General features: G+C 35.0%; 2 protein-coding genes across 7 annotated transcripts in view; one reads left to right on the top strand and one right to left on the bottom strand.

Moving 5' to 3' along the window:
- Positions 1-23808, bottom strand: part of fabp10a (fatty acid binding protein 10a, liver basic) — a 141764-nt gene that overhangs the window by 113084 nt on the left and 4872 nt on the right. The gene's annotated exons all lie outside the window — the stretch shown is intronic.
- srsf10a (serine and arginine rich splicing factor 10a) lies at positions 814-22077 on the top strand. Of its 6 annotated transcripts, none has more exons than XM_087288257.1 (7): positions 814-951; positions 5901-6160; positions 8826-8947; positions 13974-14133; positions 17680-17730; positions 19944-20286; positions 21597-22077. In XM_087288257.1, exons 3-6 carry the CDS (start codon positions 8842-8844, stop codon positions 20140-20142), a joined length of 516 nt encoding a protein of 171 aa, XP_087144383.1. In that variant the 5' UTR covers positions 814-951; positions 5901-6160; positions 8826-8841; the 3' UTR covers positions 20143-20286; positions 21597-22077. The 6 variants fall into 6 exon arrangements, with proteins under 6 accessions (XP_087144383.1, XP_087144384.1, XP_087144385.1 ...); XM_087288258.1 differs by having other exon boundaries at positions 5901-6181; positions 8841-8947; XM_087288259.1 differs by lacking the exon at positions 5901-6160 and adding an exon at positions 3803-3902 and having other exon boundaries at positions 8841-8947.

The raw sequence follows: 23808 nt of genomic DNA, 5'->3' as shown, positions 1-23808 counted from the left end.
TAAGAAAATGATTCCAAAATTGCATACATCCTTATAGCTTTATTATATTTAATGTTTTAGGTTATTAGTATAATGCTTAAGATCAATTTTAAACAAATAAATGTTAGGTTTTAACTAAGTTTTTCGGCTTAGTGTCTTTATTATTATGGGGTCGCCAAAAATAAACCTTCAACTTATCCAGGACGTTTCATGCAGCAAATGCCCTTCCAGCTGCAACCCATCTTTGGGAAACACCCATACACACCCATTCACACTCATACATTTACTACAGTTTAGCCTACCCAATTCACCTGTACTACGTGTTTGGACTGTGAGGGAAACCCATGCCAACACAGGGAGAACATGCAAACTGCACACAGAAACGCCAACTGACCACTTTCTTGCTGTGAGGTGACAGCGATACCCACTGATACCCTCAATGGTGTATCAATGGGCCATTTTTGTTTATGTACATGGCACTTCCCAAATTTAATCATTAAATTAATAAACAAATTTTGCTCCAAAGGTTTACTATTATTATTGTATGACAAAAATATCCTTACAAAACAACTTTTTTTTATTTTGTAAGTTTTAATATAAAGCGTCATGGTGGCGCAGTGAGTAGGACGATCGCCTTACATCAAGAAAGTCGCTGGTTCTAGCCTTGGCTGGGTCAGCTGACATTTATGTGTGGAGTTTGCATTTTCTCCCCGTATTGGCGTGGGTTTCCTCCGGGTGCTCCGGTTATGGGTGCTCAAGACCAATAGAAAGTAACATGGTGGTGACGTCGTGTGCGGCGCATGCGCTTTGCTGCTCGTGAGTGTGTGGCGCGTTGTGTACGTGTGCAGCTTGTTCTGGAGTGCGGCCTGTGTGTTTGTGGATCTGAAAGTTGCAGTTTTTAATCATCATGGCGAGATATATGAGACCTCCAAACACCTCCCTGTTCATCAGAAACATCTCCGACGACAGCAGGTTAGTAGCCGCGCGAGGACTGACGCTATTTAAGTTAGTAACGTTAGCTGCCGTGCGAGAGAGATGCTAATGCTAACAACCGCTTCTGTGTCTTTCAAAACCTCTATAACTAAAATAAAATAGAGCATATGCAATAAAATACACCACGGTCAAGCATCATTTATAGATACGTATAAAATAAATTGGCTTACTAGTGAATGGCTAATGTCTAATTTGCGCTTGGCCGAGTTTTGTTCTCCTTGCTAATCTGATCAAATATATTAAAGGCCTAATTAATACATAATTATTCTGTTTGTCTCGCATATTAAATGTTTACTCTAATATTTGCAGCAGGAATGGGTTTCCTTCATTATATGCCTGTAATTAGACACTTGCATATTAATGAGCTATGCATACATAATGAATTACAGACTTTAATTTTATAACACGAGACTAATATTACAGTCTGTTATTATAGCATTTGCTTTGCATTGCATCTTTAACCCACTACTAGTTAGAAGTGTTTACTAACTGAAACTAAACTGCTGTAGGTGTTCATGCATGTTTATTTAATTAATGTTCTTGTCTGGTCAAAGTTTTATGCTTTTATGTTTCCAGAAAGTATCTTGTATTGTAAGCTGATGTATAAAAACGAAGCATTTAAAAATGTGCCAATAATGATGAGAATGAAAATGTAAAATCATCCACAATCAGTTATTTAGCAGCTTTATGTTTTCTTTTGAAGGTTTAAAAATATATATATGAGCAATTCCAGCGTTATGCATGCGACATTTGCAGTAAAAACTAAAGTATATGTTAAGATTATATTGAAACTTTTGTTTATATTTTCCTGAACAACTGACCACAGAATTAAGGGACCAGAAAAATATCAATCTGTAAACATGTTTTGTATTTTAAATAAGGAAACTAAACATACATTATGGATGGGACAAAAAAAGTCTGCGAGTTTACAGTAGACAACATACTTTGTAGAAATTCTGTGAATTAAACTGCACAACCCAAAAGAAACAATAATAATCTAAAGGATTAGTATTGAGAAGAGTTGGCTCTCTATAAAACAAAAATGATTGACTTTATTTTATTTAATATTTTCAGATTTATGATGAAAACGTGTTGTTATGGATGTGAAGTTGCCACTTGTGTGACTTTGGTAAATCAGAAAGAATAGTTTGAAAACATTGACGGATGCATTTTTGAGTATTTCTAAAGTACTGTAAATACTTGCTTACCCAAAAGACCCAGAAACTGTTTCCATTTTAGTTAAAACCTTTATTTTTTCATGGCAAGGTTGACATTTGCATGGAGTTGCTCATATATAGATGTTTTGTTCTGTTGTAATATTTAGCTTTTTATAATTTCCTTTTTTCCAGTTTTTTGTTTTAATTTGTGTCTCAAAGTTATATAGTTATTTTAAATAATTTTAAATTGAGCTTTTTGGTTACATTTTTAATAGTACCTTTTAAATTTCAGATTACGTTTTTATTATCACCCAACTAAAAAAAAACAGCTTAAACCAGCCTTAGGCTGGTTGGCTGGTTTAAGATGGTCGACCAGCCTGGTTTTAGAGGGGTTTTGGCCACTTCCAGGCTGGTTTCCAGCCATTTCCAGCCTGGTCTAAGCTGGTCAGGCTGGGAGATGACCAGCTAACACCAGCTTGACCAGCCTAGCCAGGCTGGGAGCCCAGCCAAAACCAGCTATGTCCAGCTTAAACCAGCCTGGAAATGGCCAAAACCCCTTTAAAACCAGGCTGGTCAACCAGCTAAAATCAGCCAACCAGCCCAGGCTGGTTTAAGCTGGATTTTTCAGCAGGGCAATTATTTTATGTAAATCTATCAGTGGTTGATGACATCTTCTGATCTTTACCTTATCTAATTTTATTTGTGTAGTTTTCAGTGTTACCAATTGCTTAGTTTTATTTAAAAACATTTTTCAAAAATCTAAAATTTCAGCTTTTCTTTCAGTTGACATGCTTTTAAGAGTTTTTTTTTATCTATAATAACATTGTTTGGCACAATCTGTGAGTGAATGCTGATTCTGTTCCATCATTTGCAAACTCATGAAGCTCAGTGTTATAGATAGTTTACTACTTCACTATGAATTTGCCAGTTAAAGGTGCTGTGTGTAAGTTTTTGATTCTCCTGTAAGTGTAAATATTTGCAGATATTTCAGAAACATGCTAAATGAACAGACGTGTTTGTCTGAGAAACATCGCTAAAGTCAGTTATTCTTTAAAAGTTTGCTTAGTTTCAGTATTTGTCTTTGTTTTGATCTGTAACTCCGCCCACTGCCAGTTTACCCAGTTATATTTCAGCACCCTGGGTTGCCAGTTGGTGGAAAACAAATCAGCATATTTCATTTCAGTCATGTAAGCTGCTAAACGAAAGCGGTCAGAGTCAGAAATCCAACATTCTAGTTTACGCAAAAATAAATTTCTCATTGATTTACTCACCCACAGGTCTTCAAAGTTTTTTTTTCAGTAGAACATTACAGCAGATTTTGAGCTGAATCTGTGGTCTATGGTGATTTCTATAATGGTATTGAATAAGGCTGGGATTTTTCCGATTATGTCAATTAAATGGGTAAATGAATGGGAAACTTTCTTTTGTTTTTGTATCTCTTTTAGTCTGAGGAGGGGGCTGGGTGAAAAAAAATCCAATATTTTGAATTTGGACTGCAATATCTAGTTCAACCACTAGGTGTCAATCTTACATACAGCACCTTTAAGCATGATGTGTTTTTGGTAATTATGAGCGCTTCAGAGGCAGCTGATATGAGTTTGTTGTCCTCAAAGCACTGTGGGAAACGCTCTCAGACAGACGAATGAATATTCTGTCGTTTCATGGTGCTTTAGGCCAGAGGATTTGCGTCGTGAGTTTGGTCGTTACGGGCCTATAGTAGATGTCTACATTCCTGTTGACTTCTATTCACGCCGACCAAGAGGATTTGCATACGTACAATATCCTTTGTAGACAAATGTGTAAGAGAGAGACTAAAACTGTGAGCTTTTAAAGGGATCGTTCATGCAAAAATCAGCATTCTGTCATTATCTGTTCAGCCTTTTAGTTCTGTTTGTGTGAAATGAAAACTCTTTTATACGTGATGAAAGGGGATGGAGCTGTTCAGCATGTTAGCGAACTCATCTGACTTTTATTTAAAAAAAACTTGTATTAGTATAAAGCATGGACTATTATTTGTATAAAATAATAAAGTAATTAGCTTCGCTTGTATATGAATAAAAAATATATTTATTTATTTTAAACTGTGAATCATGTGCTATAATCCTTATTAAATGTATTAAATGTATCACTCTAAGAAGTCATAAATGGTATTTTCTTGTAAAACGTACTCCCAAACAAATATTTCAGTTTTTGTACTTCAGAAATGTATTTTAATTCAATCACACCTTTTTTTGGTTAATATCAATAATTAAAAATTTTACATTCCGATTTATTTTATTTATTTATTTATTTTTGTTCATAAAAATAGTGAAATGCAAATATACATGTTTGTTTTGTAATAAGATTAGTAAAATAAAAATAATAGTTATTATTGTGAGATTTCATAACCATGTTTCCACAGTTTTTGACTAAATTAGTTTGACTAAAATTATATTTTGATTATTATAAATGTTATAATCATATACTTATTATAAATATTATTATTAATATATATGCTTTATAATGCTTTTATATAATGATTTTTATATTTATAAGAGAAAAAAAAGTGGCATAAATATATTTTATATTACTTTTAAATTTTAATGCTAATATTTGCATCTTAATTTATTTCATTTAAAATAAAATAAAAATTATTTAATACACCCACACACACACACACACACACACACACACACACACACACACACACACACATGATTGATGTACTTATAGTGCTGGGCAAAAATTAATTGTGATTAATCACATACCAAATAAAAGTGTGTGTGTGTGATGTGTATACTTATTATGTAGATATAAATACACACGTGCTGGCATATATTTGAGAGAATGTTTGTTTAGATATAAAATGTGTATATGATAAAAATTATATATAAATTAAAATATATTTTTTACCAAAATAGTTTTGCTTCTATCACATGTACTATATACGAGCAATATCACATGAGTAATAGTGCGATATGGCTGTATATCGGCACTAGTGGGAGATGTGTGATGGCCTTATTGCCTTAGTGTCCCACCAGTGACGATATACAGTCATATCACACTGCTACGAGTGTGATATTGCCTTTATACAGCAGTTTGACAACATAATCATGTATATAAAAAAGCTAATCAAACATGTAGTCTAAAAATCCTTTTGAGGAACTACTTTCTTCCGCCATTCATTCACATCTGCAGCTGACCTCAGAACAGCAGAAACCATTGCTCGTTCACCAACATCACTTTAAAGCTAGTGTTTGAATGACTAATGTCTGAAGTGATGCCAAAACAGCTGATTTTGCTCACATTTTAAGATTATAAAGCTGAACAGCATGAAATGCCATCAGTCTACAGAGATTTGCCAGTATTTCCCTGTTGCAATAGAGATTTCACTATAATTATCCCTGAAAAATCCAAGGCAAAGCAAACACTAGAAGATTACTATGGTATAAATACAGCACTACAGTATACGAAAAAGGCACTTATATTTAAAATATATTAAAAATATATATTTAACATATTTAAAATAGGCACTAGTCTTATAAATAAACTGCGTAGTTGCAATCTAAACAACTACATTCTCGCCTAAAAAACCTCAAAAGTACATTGTTGTCCCACATACTTGTCAAACTGTCCTTTTTTTTTCCACACAGCTCCATTGACTTTGATTGTAGCTAAACATTAATGTCAGAATCAGCATTTTTGCGTGTGATTCCTCTGAAAGCATGATTAGCGGTGAACATTTGCGATGTTTGTCTGCTAACCGATCTATTTCCTCTGTTGTTGTCTCAGAAAATGTAAAGACATACAGTTCTGGAGACCTTCCCAAGAAAGAGAATATTTAAAAGGGCCGATGTAGAGTAGATTCAAGACAAAGACAAAGAGAAAGATAAAGAGAAAGGTAAAGCTTGAAGATTCAAAGGGGACCAAAATTGGAGCCTCGGCCTCGGTCTGAGCGCAGAAAGAGGAGCAGACTAAAGGTTATTGGGCCCAGTCTGAGTCTCCAAGTCAAGTAAAGATCAAGCTCAAGTCAAAGCTCAAGCATGTTAAAGGTAACCGACCCGTTTAATGCTGTATCCTACATCACAGAGCACACGATCATGATGATTTCTGTACACAGGTCATATCTGTAATGCGTTTGATGCTGACTGATGGCTGTTTCTGCAACTGCAGGCACTGAACACTCTCTGTACCAATGCACAAGTTCCTTAGACTTACAATATCTCATGCATATCCATCCATCTGTTGAAAAGCTGATGTTAAACTTATCTAATCTAATTATATAATCTTAGAGTAAGTGTTGTCTTGGAAACAAATGTTATATAATAGCAATAATATCAAATATACATTAGCATAATTATGTATTTTAAATTTACTGTAATTTTCACTTATTTTGATTTGAAAATGATGAAAGAAAAGGAAAATAGCTATAAACACATCAATAAAATGGCTGTAATGAATATACATGGCAGCATCAGTATTGTCACTTATCTAGAAATGATCCAAAAAATGTAGCATTAAATTGTTACCAGGAAGATGAAAAAGGGAATTTTATATATAAAAAGTATAATAATGCATTTAAAAGCATAATAAAGTATATAATAAACATTAGGGGTGAGCGATTAATCGGAAACTAATCGAAATGGACATTGAGAAATAATCGAGATATAATCGAGATCATTTTTCCAGCGGTCGCAAACCTGCACACCTTTCATAAAATGTAACTATACATCGCGTGTTTGCACGACATTGACTATGATTGGAAGCTGCACCAGAAAAGCCTTGAGACGGCAAATTTTCCATTACTGTAAAATTATTATTTACATTAAAATGTTTGTTTACAGAAGATTCAATAAATGCAGTTAAATATTATTTACAAGATATACAACTGTTAATTTATTTAGAAGATACTGCTTTTTTTCTACTTTTAATATGAAAAAAAATTATTTTGTTTCCAAAAGTGCAAGTTATTTATTTTCACTTTTTTTTTATAAGAATGAGTGACTGTTTTAGGCAATGTGGGTTTTATTTCAGTTGTTCAACGTAAAGTAAATAATCATAGATAGTAGATAGTGTGTGTTTTTTTCAATTATTTTTGAATCATATATATATTTATATATATATATTTATATATATATATTTATATATATATATTTATATATATATTTATATATATATTTATATATATATATATATATATATATATATATATATATATATGTATGTATGTATGTGTGTGTGTGTGTGTGTGTGTGTATGCATGCATGTATGTATGTATGTGTGTGTGTATATACAGTTGAAGTCAGAATTATTAGCCCCCCTGTTTATTTTTTCCCCGTAATTAGGGTACCTAGGCAGGTTAGGATAATTAGGCAAGTTACTGTATAATGATGGTTTGTTCTGTGGACTATCGAAAAAAAAATGCCTAAAGGAGCTAATAATATTGTCCTTAAAATTGTTTTTAAAAAATTAAAAACTGCCTTTTATTCTAGCCGAAATGAAACAAATAAGTATCGATTAAAAATATTATCATATATACTGTGAAAATTTCCTTACTCCGTTAAACATCATTTGGGAAATATTTCAAAACCAGAAAATAATTCAAAGGGGGGATAATAATTTTGACTTCAACTGTGTGTGTGTGTGTGTGTGTGTGTGTGTGTGTGTGTGTGTGTGTGTGTGTGTGTGTGTGTGCGCGCGTGCACACACACACACACACACACACACACGAGCAATATCACACACACACACACACACACACACACACACATGAGCAATATCACACAAGTAGCAGTGGAATTATGGCTGTATATCAGCACTGGTGGGAGGCAAAAGTGTCCCACCAGTGACGATATACAGTCACATCGCACTGTTACTCTGTGATATTGCACAGTTACTGTTTAAAAAAGAAAATCAAACACGGAAAGCCTCAAAATATGTTTGTAAGAGGAACTACGTTCTCGTGCCATTCATTCACATCTGCAGCGCACTACAGAACAGCAGAAACCATTCCTACTTCACTAACATCACTTTAGAACTATGAGGGCAAAAAATGTAAATAAATAAATAAAATAATCGTTCATTAATTGTAATTGCGTTGAAATTTTCAATTAATTGAGATCTTGATTTTAGGCCAAATCGACCAGCTCTAATAAGCATTTTATTTTATACATGTGGTAATAGTATAATTGCTGTAACGGTACTGTTTTACACAATAAACTGTACAACACAAGTCTTCATAGACCACTTTCACCTTCTTTACTATTTTGATTGCAGTCAGTATTGTTATTTGTTTATTTAAAAACGACATCCAGATATTCTGTTTATAAACAGCTTTGTCTTGTTATAACTCCCATCAATAGTGTAATGAATATATATTATAAAATAACACCTATATTTATGCAGTTTTTTATTTAATAATCTCATATCTATTTGTATATATGCCTGCAGCAGATATTTTTCTGTCTTTTTCTTCTCATAAAAGTGCCTGAAGTTGTAGAAACACTCTTATATACACTTAAAATTCAATAAGAATTTTCTTTTGGTAATTGTGATGCTGATTTCACCCAGCACATTCCCCTGATGCCGTTTCTCACAATGAAATGAGATGATGATGATTTGTGTTTTGCTTTTTGATTATTGATATTGTTTCTGCATATGAAGCTGATGTTGATCTAGAGTGTAGTGTGTGTGTATCAGTCTGTTCTCAATGCAAAGCCTTAACAGCAGCAGCATGTTTGAGGACGTTCGGGACGCAGAGGATGCGCTTCATAACCTGGATAGGAAGTGGATCTGCGGACGGCAGATCGAGATACAGTTCGCTCAAGGAGACAGGAAGAGTATGCATATAAAAGAATTTAATTATAAATATATATATATAGTTTGTTCTACTCAAAATTAAATTCAAGCTAGAAAACCTGAATGCGTTTATAAATGGATGTAAGAAATGATAGAAGTAAAGGTTAATACGTGGTTTTTGTGGGAGTTTTGGGATCTTTCAAATTGTCCCTGAATGTGGTGGAGTTGGATATGTTATGATGTATATTCATATAAAATACTGAAGGTTTTTTATTCTTTCTCTGTAGTATTGAAGCACACACTACCGGTCAAAAGTTTGGGGTCAGTTTTATTTTTCATGTTTTATTTTTCCAAGGCAGCATTTATTAAATGTTAATAAATTAAAGATTCATTAAAATTGTAAATAACTGCTTTCTTATTGTATGTAGTTTCAAATGAAATCAGTCATTATTGCTTTTATTACTATCACCATTAATAATAATAGTAGTAAATAAGATTAGAGGGATTTCAGATGATCATGTGACTCTGAAGACTGAAGTAATGAAGCTGAAAATTCATCAATTAATCACTGGAATAAATTATTTAATTAAATAATAAACTTTGTTTAAACTATTATTTTATAGTTCAATAACATTTCACAATTTGACAATGTGTGCTGTATTTTTGCTCAAATGAATGCAGCCTTGGTGAGCAGGAGAAGCTTATTTGAAAACTGTCACGGTTATTTAAGATGGAAACGCTCGGGTTAACGCAACATTTAAAATTGAGGACCCTTTTTATGAATGGTGGCGGCAATGGAGCAGACAAACAACCAAAGTATGCCAAAATACTTGTGTTTATTTAACAAAGTGAATAAATGATAAACAGAGTGTATACAAAATAAAGAAAACAAGAGTAAATAAATAGTTGTAATAAACGGGAGGAGGAACAAAAGTGGCGCCAAAGAAAAGAAAATAATATAACAAAACACAACTCTAACTAGAACCCACAATCTCTATACTATCTAATAAAAGAAAGAGAAAGAAAAGTCTTCAGCGTTTTCACACCCTGTCTAAACTACACTTCTAACCAAAAACATAAACAAAACTTACAATTAGTGGCGCACACTTCAAAACTAGTGTGTATAATATATTGGTATCTCCTATGTGTAGCAACATGTAGGTCATGTGACATCTACCCTGTTCCTATTGTGTATATATAGATATTGTGTATCTGATAATCATAGAGAAAACCCAATTAAAACACCCTTTGAAGACGATTTCAGCACAAATGATTATAGCACAAGAAACTGTCAAGCCATCCAGCAAAACACACAACAGTGAGCAAGCAAAAAGCAAGCTATCTTTCTTGAGCCGGCTTCCTTTTACAGTGGGGAAGTGCGCTTGTGATTGGTCATTGATGACGTCATCGTAATGGTAATGATGACTGGCATCTAGCTTAGCCAATGTGTAGATGAACTGGGCGAACCTAAAAAAATGACAGGTAGAGGAGGGAGAGAGAAAACAAACACCACAGCCACAGATACTGAGCCGTAACAAAAACATTTAAAAATCCGTCAGCACCAGTAGCACATAGCACCAACGTGCTCACCGCGACTCAAGTTCGATTCCCGGCTCAAGGTCATTTGACGACCCTTTCCCATTTTACGCTCCCAATGCTTTCCTGTCTGAATGCTGTCCTGTCATAATAATAAAAAAAACATTTAAAATCCTTCTGACCCCAAACTTTTGACCGGAAGTATATGAATAAATGTGAAGTTATTTTTTACAACCATATATGGTAACTTTGACACTGATTACAATTTGAGTTTCAATACAAGTTTATTTGTACTTGTGCAATTCACAAAACTTGTTCCAAAGCAGCTTCATGAAAGATGAACATTATTATACTGCAGTCAGCATCTGAAAAATGTGGTTAGTGCCAACAGCCTTCCTGTTCTCCTCTCTCAGCTCCCTACCTGCCTATAATTTCCACTACCCTAAAAATGATTATTAAAAGAAAATCTGGGAATAATATCTGTGAAATATGAAGGTGTAAATAATGCAGATATTACCGCTGTAAAAGCGTATGCATAGTTAATTTGCACATTAATGCAACATAATTTGGTGTGTGTGTAAATGTATGGGAAAAAAGTCGATTACAAGTGACGATATACAACCATATTGCACTGCTACGAGTGTGATATTGCCTTTATACAACAGTTCGACGGCACAGTCGTGTATATAAATAATAAAATCCAACACGAAGAGTCTAAAACTCTTTTTATTAGGAACTACTTTCTTCCTCCACTCATTCACATTTTATTTATTTATTTGACATGGACATGTTTAAGTGTTTTAGGAAACTTGCTAACTCTCAACACCCGTCCACAGGAAGCTTAAAAATTGATAAAATGGAAATATAATAAATGCATATACACAACACTACAATGCTTTACATAAAATTACTGAAGGCAAAAGCAAAGGCGACACGATCCAACAAACTAACAGTAAACTATTTGTGCAAACACTGCTATTTAGTTTTCAACCACTTTTTAAGAACACTACTGAAAATATTTATATGACTTTCTGATTTTAGGCTAACAGGTAAACCATTCCACAGTTTGGCTCCCTTTACAGAGAAGACAGATTGACCAAAGGAGGTCTTACACTTTGGCACTAGACAGTCACCATTAGCAGTTGCTCATATGACTCTGAGAGGTTTGATGCCTACTAATTAGATCAGAACACAGCATTGGCACATGATTTTTTTAAACATTTAAAAAAACAACTATCAAAACTAATAAGGTTATGTTTACATAAAACATCACAATGATTTTTAACTGTGTTAAAGCCAGGGACCACTGTTTATTAAAAATTCCACAACAATTATAAACTATTTGTGCAAACACTGCTATTTTGTTTTCAACCACTTTTTAAGAACACTACTAAAAATATTTAGTAGTTTGGCACAGTTTGGCTCCCTTTACAGAGAAGACAGATTGACCAAAGGAGGTCTTACACTTTGGCACTAGACAGTCACCATTAGCAGTTGCTCGTGTAACTCTGTAAGAGGTTTGATGCCTACTATTAGATCAGAAAACAGGATTGGAACATGATAATTTAAACATTTAAAAAACAATTTAAGATAATTACATTTAATAAAACTAACAAAACTAAGAAGGTTGTTTACATAAAACATCACAATAATGCCATCGCATAGGCTTTAAGTCTATAATTTTACACCTGCAGCTGACGTCAGAACAGCAGAAGCCGTTGATACTTCGCAAACGTCACTTTAGAGCTAGTGTTTGGTTCTCTAGCGTAATGTCTGAAGCCTGATTTATACTTCTGCGTCAAGTGACCGGCGTAACCCATGGCGCAGGCAACGCGCGTGGCTGTGCATTTATACCTTTGCGCGCTGTCTCTGTCGGTCTGCATTAACACTTCTGAAACGCTAGTTGGCAGTGAGGTGTAAATGTTCCTCTGTGTCGAGTTTCTTCTCTGCTTTTTTGCTTTTCCTGAACACTTCCGGGATGTACAAGTGGGTCAAACTCGCTCATTTTGAGGCAGGAACCGGCGGACGTGCAGCAACTTTAACTATGAGGTAAACACAAAACAAAACTTTCCATCCGGAGCTCCTTCACGGGACTCCACACTTGTAAACAATCGCTCGCGCCATTCGCGCGGCTCTCGGTCCCGCCCAGACTCGTCAGCGCTACCAAGCCGACCAATCACAGAGCTTACGCTACGCGTTGTTGCGACGTGTAGTTACATTTTTTTGAGAGGTGCACGTCAGTGATGCCGAGAGCCACGGCGAAGGGCTGTGCGTCAGCGCCCTAGCATACGCCGGCGTTTGACGCAGAAGTATAAATCAGCCTTAAAGTGATGACAAAACAGCTGATTGTGCTCACATTTTAAGATAATTTGGCTGAACAGCCAGAGTTTCCCAGTATTTCTCTGTTGCAATCGGGAGATCACAATATTACTATGGAATAAATACAGCACTACAACATTTAAAAGAGAGAGATCGACTTAGAAAGTCATTTACCAGTTCAATAATGATTTGATCAGCTGTAGTTTGAAATCATGCTTTTTTTCATCCTCTAAGGCAGGGGTCACCAATCTCGGTCCTGAAGGGCCGGTGTCCCTGCTGGGTTTAACTCCAACTTGTCTCAACACACCTGTCTGAGTGTTTCAAGTATCCCTAGTAAGACCTTAATTAGCTTGTTCAGGTGTGTTTGATTAGTGTTGGAGGTAAAATCTACAGGACACCGGCCCTCCAGGAACAAGTTTAGTGATCCCTGTTCTAAGGGCTTATGCGTCTCTGTTGCCATCTTAAGGATGAATATAGTCAGTCGTCTTTGCTCAAAGACAGGCTAATGCCTGCTGACGTGCTGTCTCTCAGAAATTATAAATATTTAAAATAGGCACTATCCTTATAAATAAACTGCATAGCTGCAATCTAAACAACTACATTATCAACAAAAAAAAGCCTCAAAAGTTCATGATGTTGTCCAACAGCTGCAATATTTGTCAGACTGTAGAGTGTCCTCTGCTTGTTTCTGTATGTGGGTGGAGTAATACACATGGGTGAAGGGTTCAGAGGCTGGACGAGGGCTGTTACTGGCAGCATATCACACGGCAGTCGGCCAATCAGATTCAAGAACCAGACAGAACTGTTGTATAATATGCATTCATCATTCTGTTGAAAATCTGAATGAAATAAAAAAGGAGTATAGTGCTATAGTTTGCAGCAGGTAATGTTTGAAGTGGATTCATTAATTATCAAATCTTTTCTCCGTTTAAAAATAATAAAATGAATCAAATAAATATCTTTTTTTTTTCTATGTAATTGTCTTATTTTTCATTCCGAGTTAAAAATGACAAAACATAATAAAATAAATAAGATAAAACTATGTGTTTTATTATAATTTATCATAGAAGTTCCCAGTAACACTACGGTTTTAAATGAGTATTATTTCAATGAGTATTAAATGCATGTTCAATGTAGTACTTTTATTAAATTCAATAACAATCAAATGAGATGTAATAATGCTGTCTAATAATAATAATTTGTGTGTTTCAGCTCCCAATCAGATGAAGACGAAAGAGAAGCATTCTCCATCACGGTACGACGACTACGAGCGTGACGGACGACGCAGACGCTCTCGCAGCCGCAGCTACAGGAGCAGATCTCGCAGTCCATCATACGAGCGTCGCACTCGCAGATCAGCCAGCCCCAGAGAGTCAGTACACACACACACACACACACACACATCCTGGGTTTCATGTGTTATTGGGACTCTCCCACAAGCTGTGATGTCTCTATTAGGGCTGCTCAATATATGGTTTCAGCATCGATATTGCAATGTGTTAATCCGCAATAGACACATCGCAGGACACTCAATGTTGAGTTTATATGTTGGGATTTAAGGGGTAATTTACAGTTTTAACCCAAAGAATGACCAGTTTGTCAGATGAAGAAGAGCTGGAGTCAGAGATTCAAATAAATAAATATATAAAGTTTACTGAAGATTCTTCAGCAGAAGCCAGATTCAACACTTGCAATGAGTTTCTGGGCCGCTTTGACTTACAGTACAACAATGCAGCAATCATACTCTTTACACAAGTCCAGAAAAGGTGTGATCCAGGTAAACAGTTCATTTACATTTAGTCATTTAGCAGACGCTTTTATCCAAAGCAACTTACAAATGAGGACAAGGAAGCAATTTACACAACTATGAGAGCAAAAATGAATATGTGCTGTAGGCAAGTTTCAGGTGTGTGAAGTCTAAGAAGGAAAGCATTAGTAATTTTTATTTATTTATTTGTAATACAGTTAGCGGTGGAGCCAGAGAGGCAATTGAAGATTAGGAAGTGAAGTGAGACTGAATAGTTGGGTTTTTAGTCGTTTCTTGAAGACAGCGAGTGACTCTGCCGTTCTGATGCAGTTAGGGAGTTCATTCCACCAACTGGGCAGATTGAATGTGAGAGTTCGGGAAAGTGATTTTTTCCCTCTTTGGGATGGAACCACGAGGCGACGTTCATTCACAGAACGCAAGTTTCTGGAGGGCACATAGATCTGCAGAAGTGAGAGCAGATAAGAAGGAGCAAAGCCAGAAGTCGCTTTGTAAGCAAACATCAGAGCTTTGAATTTGATGCGAGCAGCAACTGGCAGCCAGTGCAAACGGATGAGCAGCGGAGTGACATGTGCTCTTTTAGGTTCATTAAAGACCACTCGTACTGCTGCGTTCTGAAGCATCTGAAGAGGTTTAATAGAGTTAGCTGGAAGCCCGGCTAGTAGAGAGTTGCAATAGTCCAGTTTGGAGAGAACAAGAGCTTGAACAAGGAGATGAGCTGCATGTTCAGATAGGAAGGGTCGGACCTTTCTGATGTTATAGAGAGTGAATCTGCAAGATCGAGCAGTTCTAGAAATGTGGTCAGAGAAGTTTAGTTGGTCATCAATCGTTAGTTCTCATTTGTTAAAGCAAAAAGACAAATCTCAATGTGTCCGTTAATGAGGGATTGCATCTAACTCCTGATATGGATGGCTGCATGGTTTTTGGGGTCAGGCCGACTCTAAACTATTACGAGCTGATCTCCGACCTGTAAAAAGATAAACCATTGAGGCATACATAGACGCAAGAGACAATCTGTTGAGGAAACTCAAGGTTGTTTCTTGTACTTTCAGCTGACTTATCAACCTAGTTCAAACCTGGTTTATTCAACATGCAGCTACAATATCCTCACTGCACACAAAATCTATCTAGCATAAAATGGAATTACTTTAAAATAATAACAATAATAACAGCTAAAATACTGTAGACAATATCATGACAATAGAACCAGTTGTTCCCACTCCTCAGCATCAGTGATTTGGCTCAAAAGAGCGAGAGAGGCAGGTCTCTATGACCTATGACCTGGTTTGTGTGTCTCCTGGAAACAAAGTTAAAATAGACAGACAAAGAGAGGAGCAAGGACACTGAACATTCTTACATAAAGCAAAGTGTTACTTAATCATTAGTTAAAATCAACTCAAAGTTAAATACTCATCCAAATAATCATATTTAATAAAAATAATCAGAAACTGGAAGATGAGAGAAGGTTAAACGTTGATCCACGCTGAGATGAATTGGAAGGTAGAAATCCGAATCCTTCAGGATTATAGAGCCACTGTTCAAGACACATCAGATTTGTGGAGTCACAGGAGAGTAAACTATGATGGAGTGACAGTTTATCATTTGCACAAAGGCTCATGTAAGCATTTAGGCACAAGAGAGTTTAAAGTATTCAGGCACAAGCAATTGTAACTTTAGTATAGATGTATTGGATTAGTTATACAATCAAGACTGCAGTGGTATTTTACATTTGATCCAATTTCATTGTCTAATAATGTTAGACTCTCAAGAGTGTGCTAGTGGGGTAGACTGCAAAAGTTTGAACTTCGTTCAAGTCAAAATATCTACAAATTCCTCAATCAGTTTTGCCTTGTTTTAGGGCTGTGCAATTAAACGAAAATCCCATTTCGATTTCGGCTTCTAACGATTATGAAAAACCATTAATCGAGATAAACGATTATTCCATTATTTACTGCCCCCTTTCCAGTTGTACACATGTTGCTCTTAAAAGCGCGAAAGACTGCTCTTAAAAGCGCGCTTGGTCTCATTCGCACATTGCGACGAGCAGAGAGCACACATATCTAAAGTCATTAACGTGAGCGCTTTAATGTTCAAATAGGTGTCAAAACGCAGTGTTTAGTGATTATTCATATTAACCCTCATTTGTGTAATAAACAAACGAGTTGAGGAGGATCAAAAGACGCGTGATAGCGAAACCATTAAAGTGACAGAGCACAACAGCTGCCGCCTGTTTTATCATGATTAATAAAACAACGAGAAAAACCCTCTCTGCTCTTGACTACTGAAGGACTTTTGTAGCTAAAGTGTTTTTCTTACTGTGAAGATGCTTAAAGCACAGTTTGTTTCATATTTTTATTCTATTGTATTTGTTTCTCTTTCCTTTGCAGGGAGGAAAATAATATATGCAGTTGAAATCAGAATTATCAGCCCTCCTGAATATTAGCAACCCTTTTCCTCCCCAATTTCTGTTTAATGAAAATAAGTTTTTTTTTTCAACACATTTCCAAACATAATAGTTTTAATCACTCATTTCTAATAACCGATTAATTTTATCTTTGCTATGATGACAGCACATAATATTTTACTAGATATTTTTTTAAATGCAAACATTCAAATTCAAAATGCGATTCAAAGGCTTAATTAGGCAAGTCATTATATAACAGTAGTTTATTCTGCAGACAATCAAAAATATATATTGCCAAAAGGGGCTAATAATATTGACCTTAAGAGGTTTCAAAATATTTAAATCTGCTTTTACTCTAGCCAAAACAAAAGGCTTTCTCCAGAAGAAAAAAAATAGAGCAAATACTGTTAAAATTCGTTGCTCTGTTGAACATAATTTGGGAAATATTTATTTTTAAAAGATTCTCAGGAGCTAATAATTTTGACTTCAACAGTAATTGATTGGAAAAACGTGATGATGATTTTTACCAAAATCGAGCAGCCCTAGCTTGTTTTATAGAAAAACCTGCTGATTTGTGACTTAATTTTTTGTTGTTGTTGGAAAACTCAATTTTTGATGAGTAAAATATGTGTAATAGTTTAGATTTTCAAATGTGCTGACACCTTCCCTTTTCTAAGCTTTAACTCATGTTTTATGCGTCTCTGATGAGTTGCATGTGACTTATTTTGTTTGTTTTATTGTTTGAGCAGCTCTCGGTCACACGGCAGACACCGGAGAAGCAGAAGCCATGAGAATGACAGGTAAACATACTGCACAAACACTGATGTCAGTGCAGTAAACTCGAGAGCTCAAACCAGCACACGTTACCTGTGTGTAAGAGAGGAAGTACATTTCATTAAGTCAAGTTTATTTATAAACTAATTTCAAGAGGATCACATGCTTATGATTGATCATAGCTGGTCCCGCATTAACTAACACATGATTCACCAATCAGACGCTCTCGCAGCCGCAGCTACAGGAGCAGATCTCGTAGTCCATCATACATCGTTACTCCCTTACTATTCACCAAAGGTCAAGATGATTGGTAGCCATTGATTTCTGTCATTTATATTAAGCAGACACTGAGAGAAACTACACTAGTCTATAGCAGGGGTCACCAATCTCGTTCCTGGAGGTCCAGTGCCCTGCAGGGTTTAGCTCCAACTTGCCTCAACACTAGGGGTGTAACAATTTATCGTTGTACGATTTATTGCGATGCAAAAATGTCACAATGCATCGTGGCGTTATGACGATTTGATTACGATATGACGTCCGTTTTCTCTAATTAGTTGAGCTGTTTGCACGTGAGCTACGTTCCATCTGCTGTCGCATGTGAGTTCAGATTGCAGCAGCAGTAATGTTAGCAGACCAAGATGAGTGGAGCTGAAATAGAGGATGGCCCATCCTCTCAAAATCAGACGTCTGGCAACATTTCGGTTGTACAGTCATTGCTTTAGACTCGTCCGCTTTTTGACACGCATACTGGGTCAAACATCCTAAGTTTTAAAGTCTTCACAGTGATTTACATACTTTGCACAGCGACATGGATACCTCCTAATGGTGTTGAAAGAGTCACATACTGTATTTATAAGGTACAATTCACCCTAAAATGTCATTCTGTCTGCATATAATAATGTATTGGCGGCTGCAAAATCACACATGACGTGAGCTGTTACTACAGAGGGCGGACTATGATAGACGCGCGCGTATGGCAAGCCGTTTTAGCATTTAAACCTTTGATCTGACTATCCATAAATATATTTAGAGATATCTCTAAATGAATTTAATTAAATATGAATTGAATATATTTATGGATAGTCAGAACAAAGGTTTAAATGTTAAAACGGCTTGCCATACGCGCGCGTCTGCTTCAGTGAACAGAACCTGCAGGTTGTGACTAATAAAGTAGTAAACAACATTCAGTTTGTGGAACAGAGTGATCTTTCAGGAGCCGCATGGGAAGTATGAACAGCACTTAGCAGTGGAAATTAAACCGAAAACGTACACATTATTTAAACAATCATATCGCATTTTAGAGTTATGATTACGACGAGCATTAACCCTTTTGAGTACAGAGGTACACAAAAATGCACGTCAACATGATACACTTGATAGCGCCGACATCAGCGACGCCGAGGAAATAGTAAACCTGCCTAAACTGCTGAAAAGAGTCACGACTGTCCTGTGTAATGAAAAGACGGCCACCCTGTCACTCATCATGCCCAACATGAAGACAGCCATCCATAAAAACCTCTCAGACAGACACACATCAGTTCAGGATTATCTTATAGAACTGCTGATTACCTGGAAATGTGGAATTTTCTGCACACACAAAAAACGCAAGTGACCAAGCAAAGCCTTAAGCTCTTACTGTTAAATTCAATTGAATAGAAAGCTTATTTTTTTTGCACCTTTACTTAAATTGTTCCTTAATTTTGTCTCTGTCATTTTTATAATATTTTTTAAGAAGTTTTTAAATTGTTTTATTTTCCAGAGACAGGCCTGTTTAATTTATTTTCTTAAAGAAGGTTCAGTTTAACAAGTTGAAACAAAAGAAATGCATAAAAAATAGTTTACTTGGTAAAATTTGCATTTCAGTTAAATTTTTATTCCAAATATCGTGATACTTATCGAATCGTGAACATTATATCGTGAGCTGAGTGTATCGTTACACCCCTACTCAACACACCTGCCTGGGTGTTTCAAGTACACCTAGTAAGACCTTAATTAGCTTGTTCAGGTGTGTTTGATTAGGGGTTGGAGCTTAAACCTGCAGGACACCGGACCTCCAGGAACAAGTTTGGTGACCACTGGTCTAGAAACTAGATTTGCTTGATTTTGTGTTTAATTCAGAGATTGTGAACTCCTGGAGGGTGTGATTATTGGAGAATAAGATGTTGTGATTGATGTTGTGAGTATTCTGAAGAGCCTTGCAATCCAGTTTTCTAACAATAAACCCCTGTTTTTTTCTCAGACACCACTCTCGGGACCACCACCGCAGACGCCACAGATCCTCCTCACACTCTCCTTCCCAGAATTCCAAGCACAAGTCGAAGAGCCGCCGCTCTGGATCCCGCAGTCCGGCAGCAGAAGAGCTGAAGCATGAGGAGGACGAGACCAGATCCCGCTCCAGATCCAGATCATGGGCCGGACGCAAGTCAGGAGGACGCTAGCTAGACAGCACAAACAGATGACGTCTCCTCTCCAGACCACATATATAAACATCAAGAAGCTTTTATAGACGAGTGGAAAATATAGTGGTAATTTCAGAAATAATGAGTCAACATTAAGTGAGTTTTTCCTCAAGCAAAAGTTTGGTAGGTAAAATAATTGAGATCACTTTATTTTGATGGTAACTTTAACACATTTAGTTGAATTAAAGTTGCATTGCATCTACATGCCAACTGATTCTCATTAGATTATAAGTAGACTGTTAGGTTAGGGTTAGTGTAAGTTGACATGCACTTGCAAAGTGAGTTAAATGTTGGAGCAGAATCAGCAGATATGAAGCAGACTATTGATACTCAAATGAGAAGTAATTAGCATGTAATTAAAATGCAACTTTTAATTAACAAATTGTGCACTAGCGACCATCAAACTAAAGTCTTACCAAATAATTCCAATCTGAAAACGTCTTTAGCTTGTGTTTTCAGTGCAGTAATCATGTTTTCAGGTTGAAATGAGATTTTACTTGATGTAAAAATGCTTTTCTAAGGGTTTCAGAGTTACTGAGTCTAAATATGGAAACATTTTTACACCAGGAAGCTTTAATAAATAAAAATAAAATCCTTTTTTTGCAGTCTACTCTGCTTTAAGTCAAATAAACTGGTTTTGTATTAATATTTGTTTACTTGGTGCACAAAAATGCTTTTCTTATTTGGAGTTTTTGACTTGTTTCTAGGCCAAATATGTACAACTCAATAGGCAAGAAGCATTTCTAGACCACAGGTATTCAGAATTAAGTCAGTTTTTCTTTTGAACAAGCTCAATAATCTGCCAATGGTCTAATAATCTTGTTTTTAGATGATTTATCTTACCAGGATGGCAGGTTGTTTTGCTGGTTTTGAGACAAATCAAGTCAAATTTGAGCAGGTTTTCTCTTAAAGCAAGGCAAAAAGGTTTTCTTGTCTGGAAAATGCTTCTTGATTTTAGAGGTTTTGGATATTTGGCTTGAAAGAAGATCAAACTTGTAAGAAAATCTTGTATCAAGACTATTTCACTTACCTCATTTGCAGATTATTTAGCATGTTTTAAGAATTGAAAGCAAAATATTTTCACTGGTCCAAAAAGAAGCTCTTGATTTAAGAATTGTTAGATATTTAGACCTGAAACAAGCTATGTATATATATATATATATATATATATATATATATATATATAGATATATATATATATATATATATCTATATATATATAGATATATATATATATATATATATATATATATATATATATATATATATATATATATATATATAAAGAATTCCACCATGCAAACACATGCATACATGTGGAAGTTTGAAGTAAAATCATCTCATTTCAACCCCAAAGCAAGATCATTTCTCTTGACTCATTTGCACATTTAAGGACAAACTTGGCTAATCTTGATCATTTTTTTCTTGTCTAGAAAATGCTTCTTGATTTAAGAATGGTTAGCTATTTGGACTGGAAACGAGACACTGATGTTTTGCGGTGTGTTTTTCTCCGTGTGTTTGCTCCAGCTCAGCTCTCCTGCAGTGTTTTCTTCTTCTGATGTTTTTGTTCTTCTCGGATTCACAATAAGTGATGCAACCTGTCCGAAAGCTCATGTTTGATGCCAATATAGAGATGGCTTTATTTTTATAGTCGCTCATACTGAACGCCAGCTTGTTTTGTTTGTCGAAAATGCATGCAAAGACTTTTAAACCTTGAATTTGGCATAAAAAGGAGTATTTAAAACCGTTTATAATCACACAAAGTTGTCGCGGTGTTACTTTTTTTTTCTTTTAGAAAGGTTGTATTTGATATTTCTTTTGTCCAGTTGATCGTAGCATCTGTTTATATTGAAAATGTAGTATTTTTGTCATTGCAGAATAAACATGATATTAAAAATCTCTTGTATGAATGAATTCAGTTCACCTTTATTATTAATTTACGATTTGTAAACCAGCTGTATTAAAAGGTAGTAATAGTACAGTATCTTCTGCATTTTTACAATCAAATAAGTCCATCCAGAGTGGAAAAGACTTTGCAGTAGCGCTTTAAAATAACGGTCCATTAGTTAATGCATTTACTGACATCAACAATACATTTTATACAGTATTTATTCAGCTTTGTCAATGAAAATAGTCTATATTGTTTACTCGCTTTGCATTAACTAATGTTAACAAGCACAATTTTAGCACATAGAGTAACTCCTGCCCTTTAAATAAACAGCCCATAGCTAATACATATCTTAAAGGGGCGGGGCATGTCAGGCACTAGAGATCTTTTGATTGGTCAGAAGATTAGATGAGGTGATGTCAAACAAACAAACAAAAAATCATTGATCCAATTAATCTTTCAGAAGAGACCTACAAAGGTAATCACTGTGAAAACATTTTCATTGAAAATACTGATGTATTAAAACAAGCGTAACAGTAAGGTTATAAAGAATGCTCTCCGTTCGTTGGCTCTGCCTACAGCAAGACATTTTTGGCTTTCATTATTTGCTAATATTTCTTGGAGTAAAGCTTGGAAGTTGACAAATAAGTTTTGCTTAAATAACAAGATCAAAGAAGTGTCGTACAAAATACTCCATAGAATTTATCCAACTAAACATGTTTTGGAAAGATTTAAACTCAATATTTCATGTATGTGTGAATTTTGTGGTCAAGAAAAAGAAACAATTTTGCATATTTTTTTTCGTGTTTACTCACAAATATTTTGGAAAGATTTGAAATTATTAACAAAAAAAATGGAGTTTAAGATAGAAATTGGTTTATTTGATGTACTGTTTTATTCTGGTAATGAGAACTTGAACTGTAAAGGACAATATATTTTTAATCTGTTTATGTTGTTAGGAAAATACCATATACATAAGAAAAAGTGGGCTTAATGTAAACCAAGTTTGCCCATTTTGTAAATGACTTTAAAGTATATGTAAATCTTTCAGAACAATCACGAAACAAAAAAGCACTGAAAACATGTAATTTTATGTAAATGTAATTTTACTTTATTTTTATATATTTATTTTTTAATATAATATTATATAGTTATATATTTTTTTTTTCAGAAATATGTAATACCTCTCGTTCTTGTGGCATTGAGTTAATATAAAAAAAAGACTCAAAATAATAAAAAAAATAAATAAATAAAAGATCCAATTAATCCAGCGGTGTCCAAACTCAGTCCTGGAGCTCCAACGTCCTGCAGATTTTAGCTCCAGCTTGCCTCAACACACTTGCTAGGATGTTTCTAGAAAGCCTAGTAAGAGCTTGATTAGCCAGCCCAGGTGTATCTAATTGGGCTTGGAACTTAACTTAGCAGGACACCGGCCCTCCAGGACCGAGTTTGGACATGCCTGATTTAAGCGAAAGTGACAAACTACAAACTTTGTTTATATCAGTTTTAGATTTTCTAAACGCAAAATATTATTATAATTTCGTGGGACTTTTAAGACTAAAATACTGATACTGACATCTATAAAAAAAAAAAAAAAATATATATATATATATATATATATATATATTATTTTTTTTGAATATATATATATATATTTATTATTAGTTCATTATAGTAAATACATGAACTAATGGAGCATTATTGTAAAGTATGACCAAATCCTGAATGTTTGACCGGTACAGTGTTTATTAAAGTGT

The sequence above is a fragment of the Danio rerio genome, chromosome 16, assembly GCF_052040795.2.
Source record: "Danio rerio strain M-AB ecotype USA chromosome 16, GRCz13ab, whole genome shotgun sequence".
Classification (NCBI taxonomy): domain Eukaryota; kingdom Metazoa; phylum Chordata; class Actinopteri; order Cypriniformes; family Danionidae; genus Danio; species Danio rerio.
This window is presented reverse-complemented; position numbering and strand designations above follow the sequence as displayed.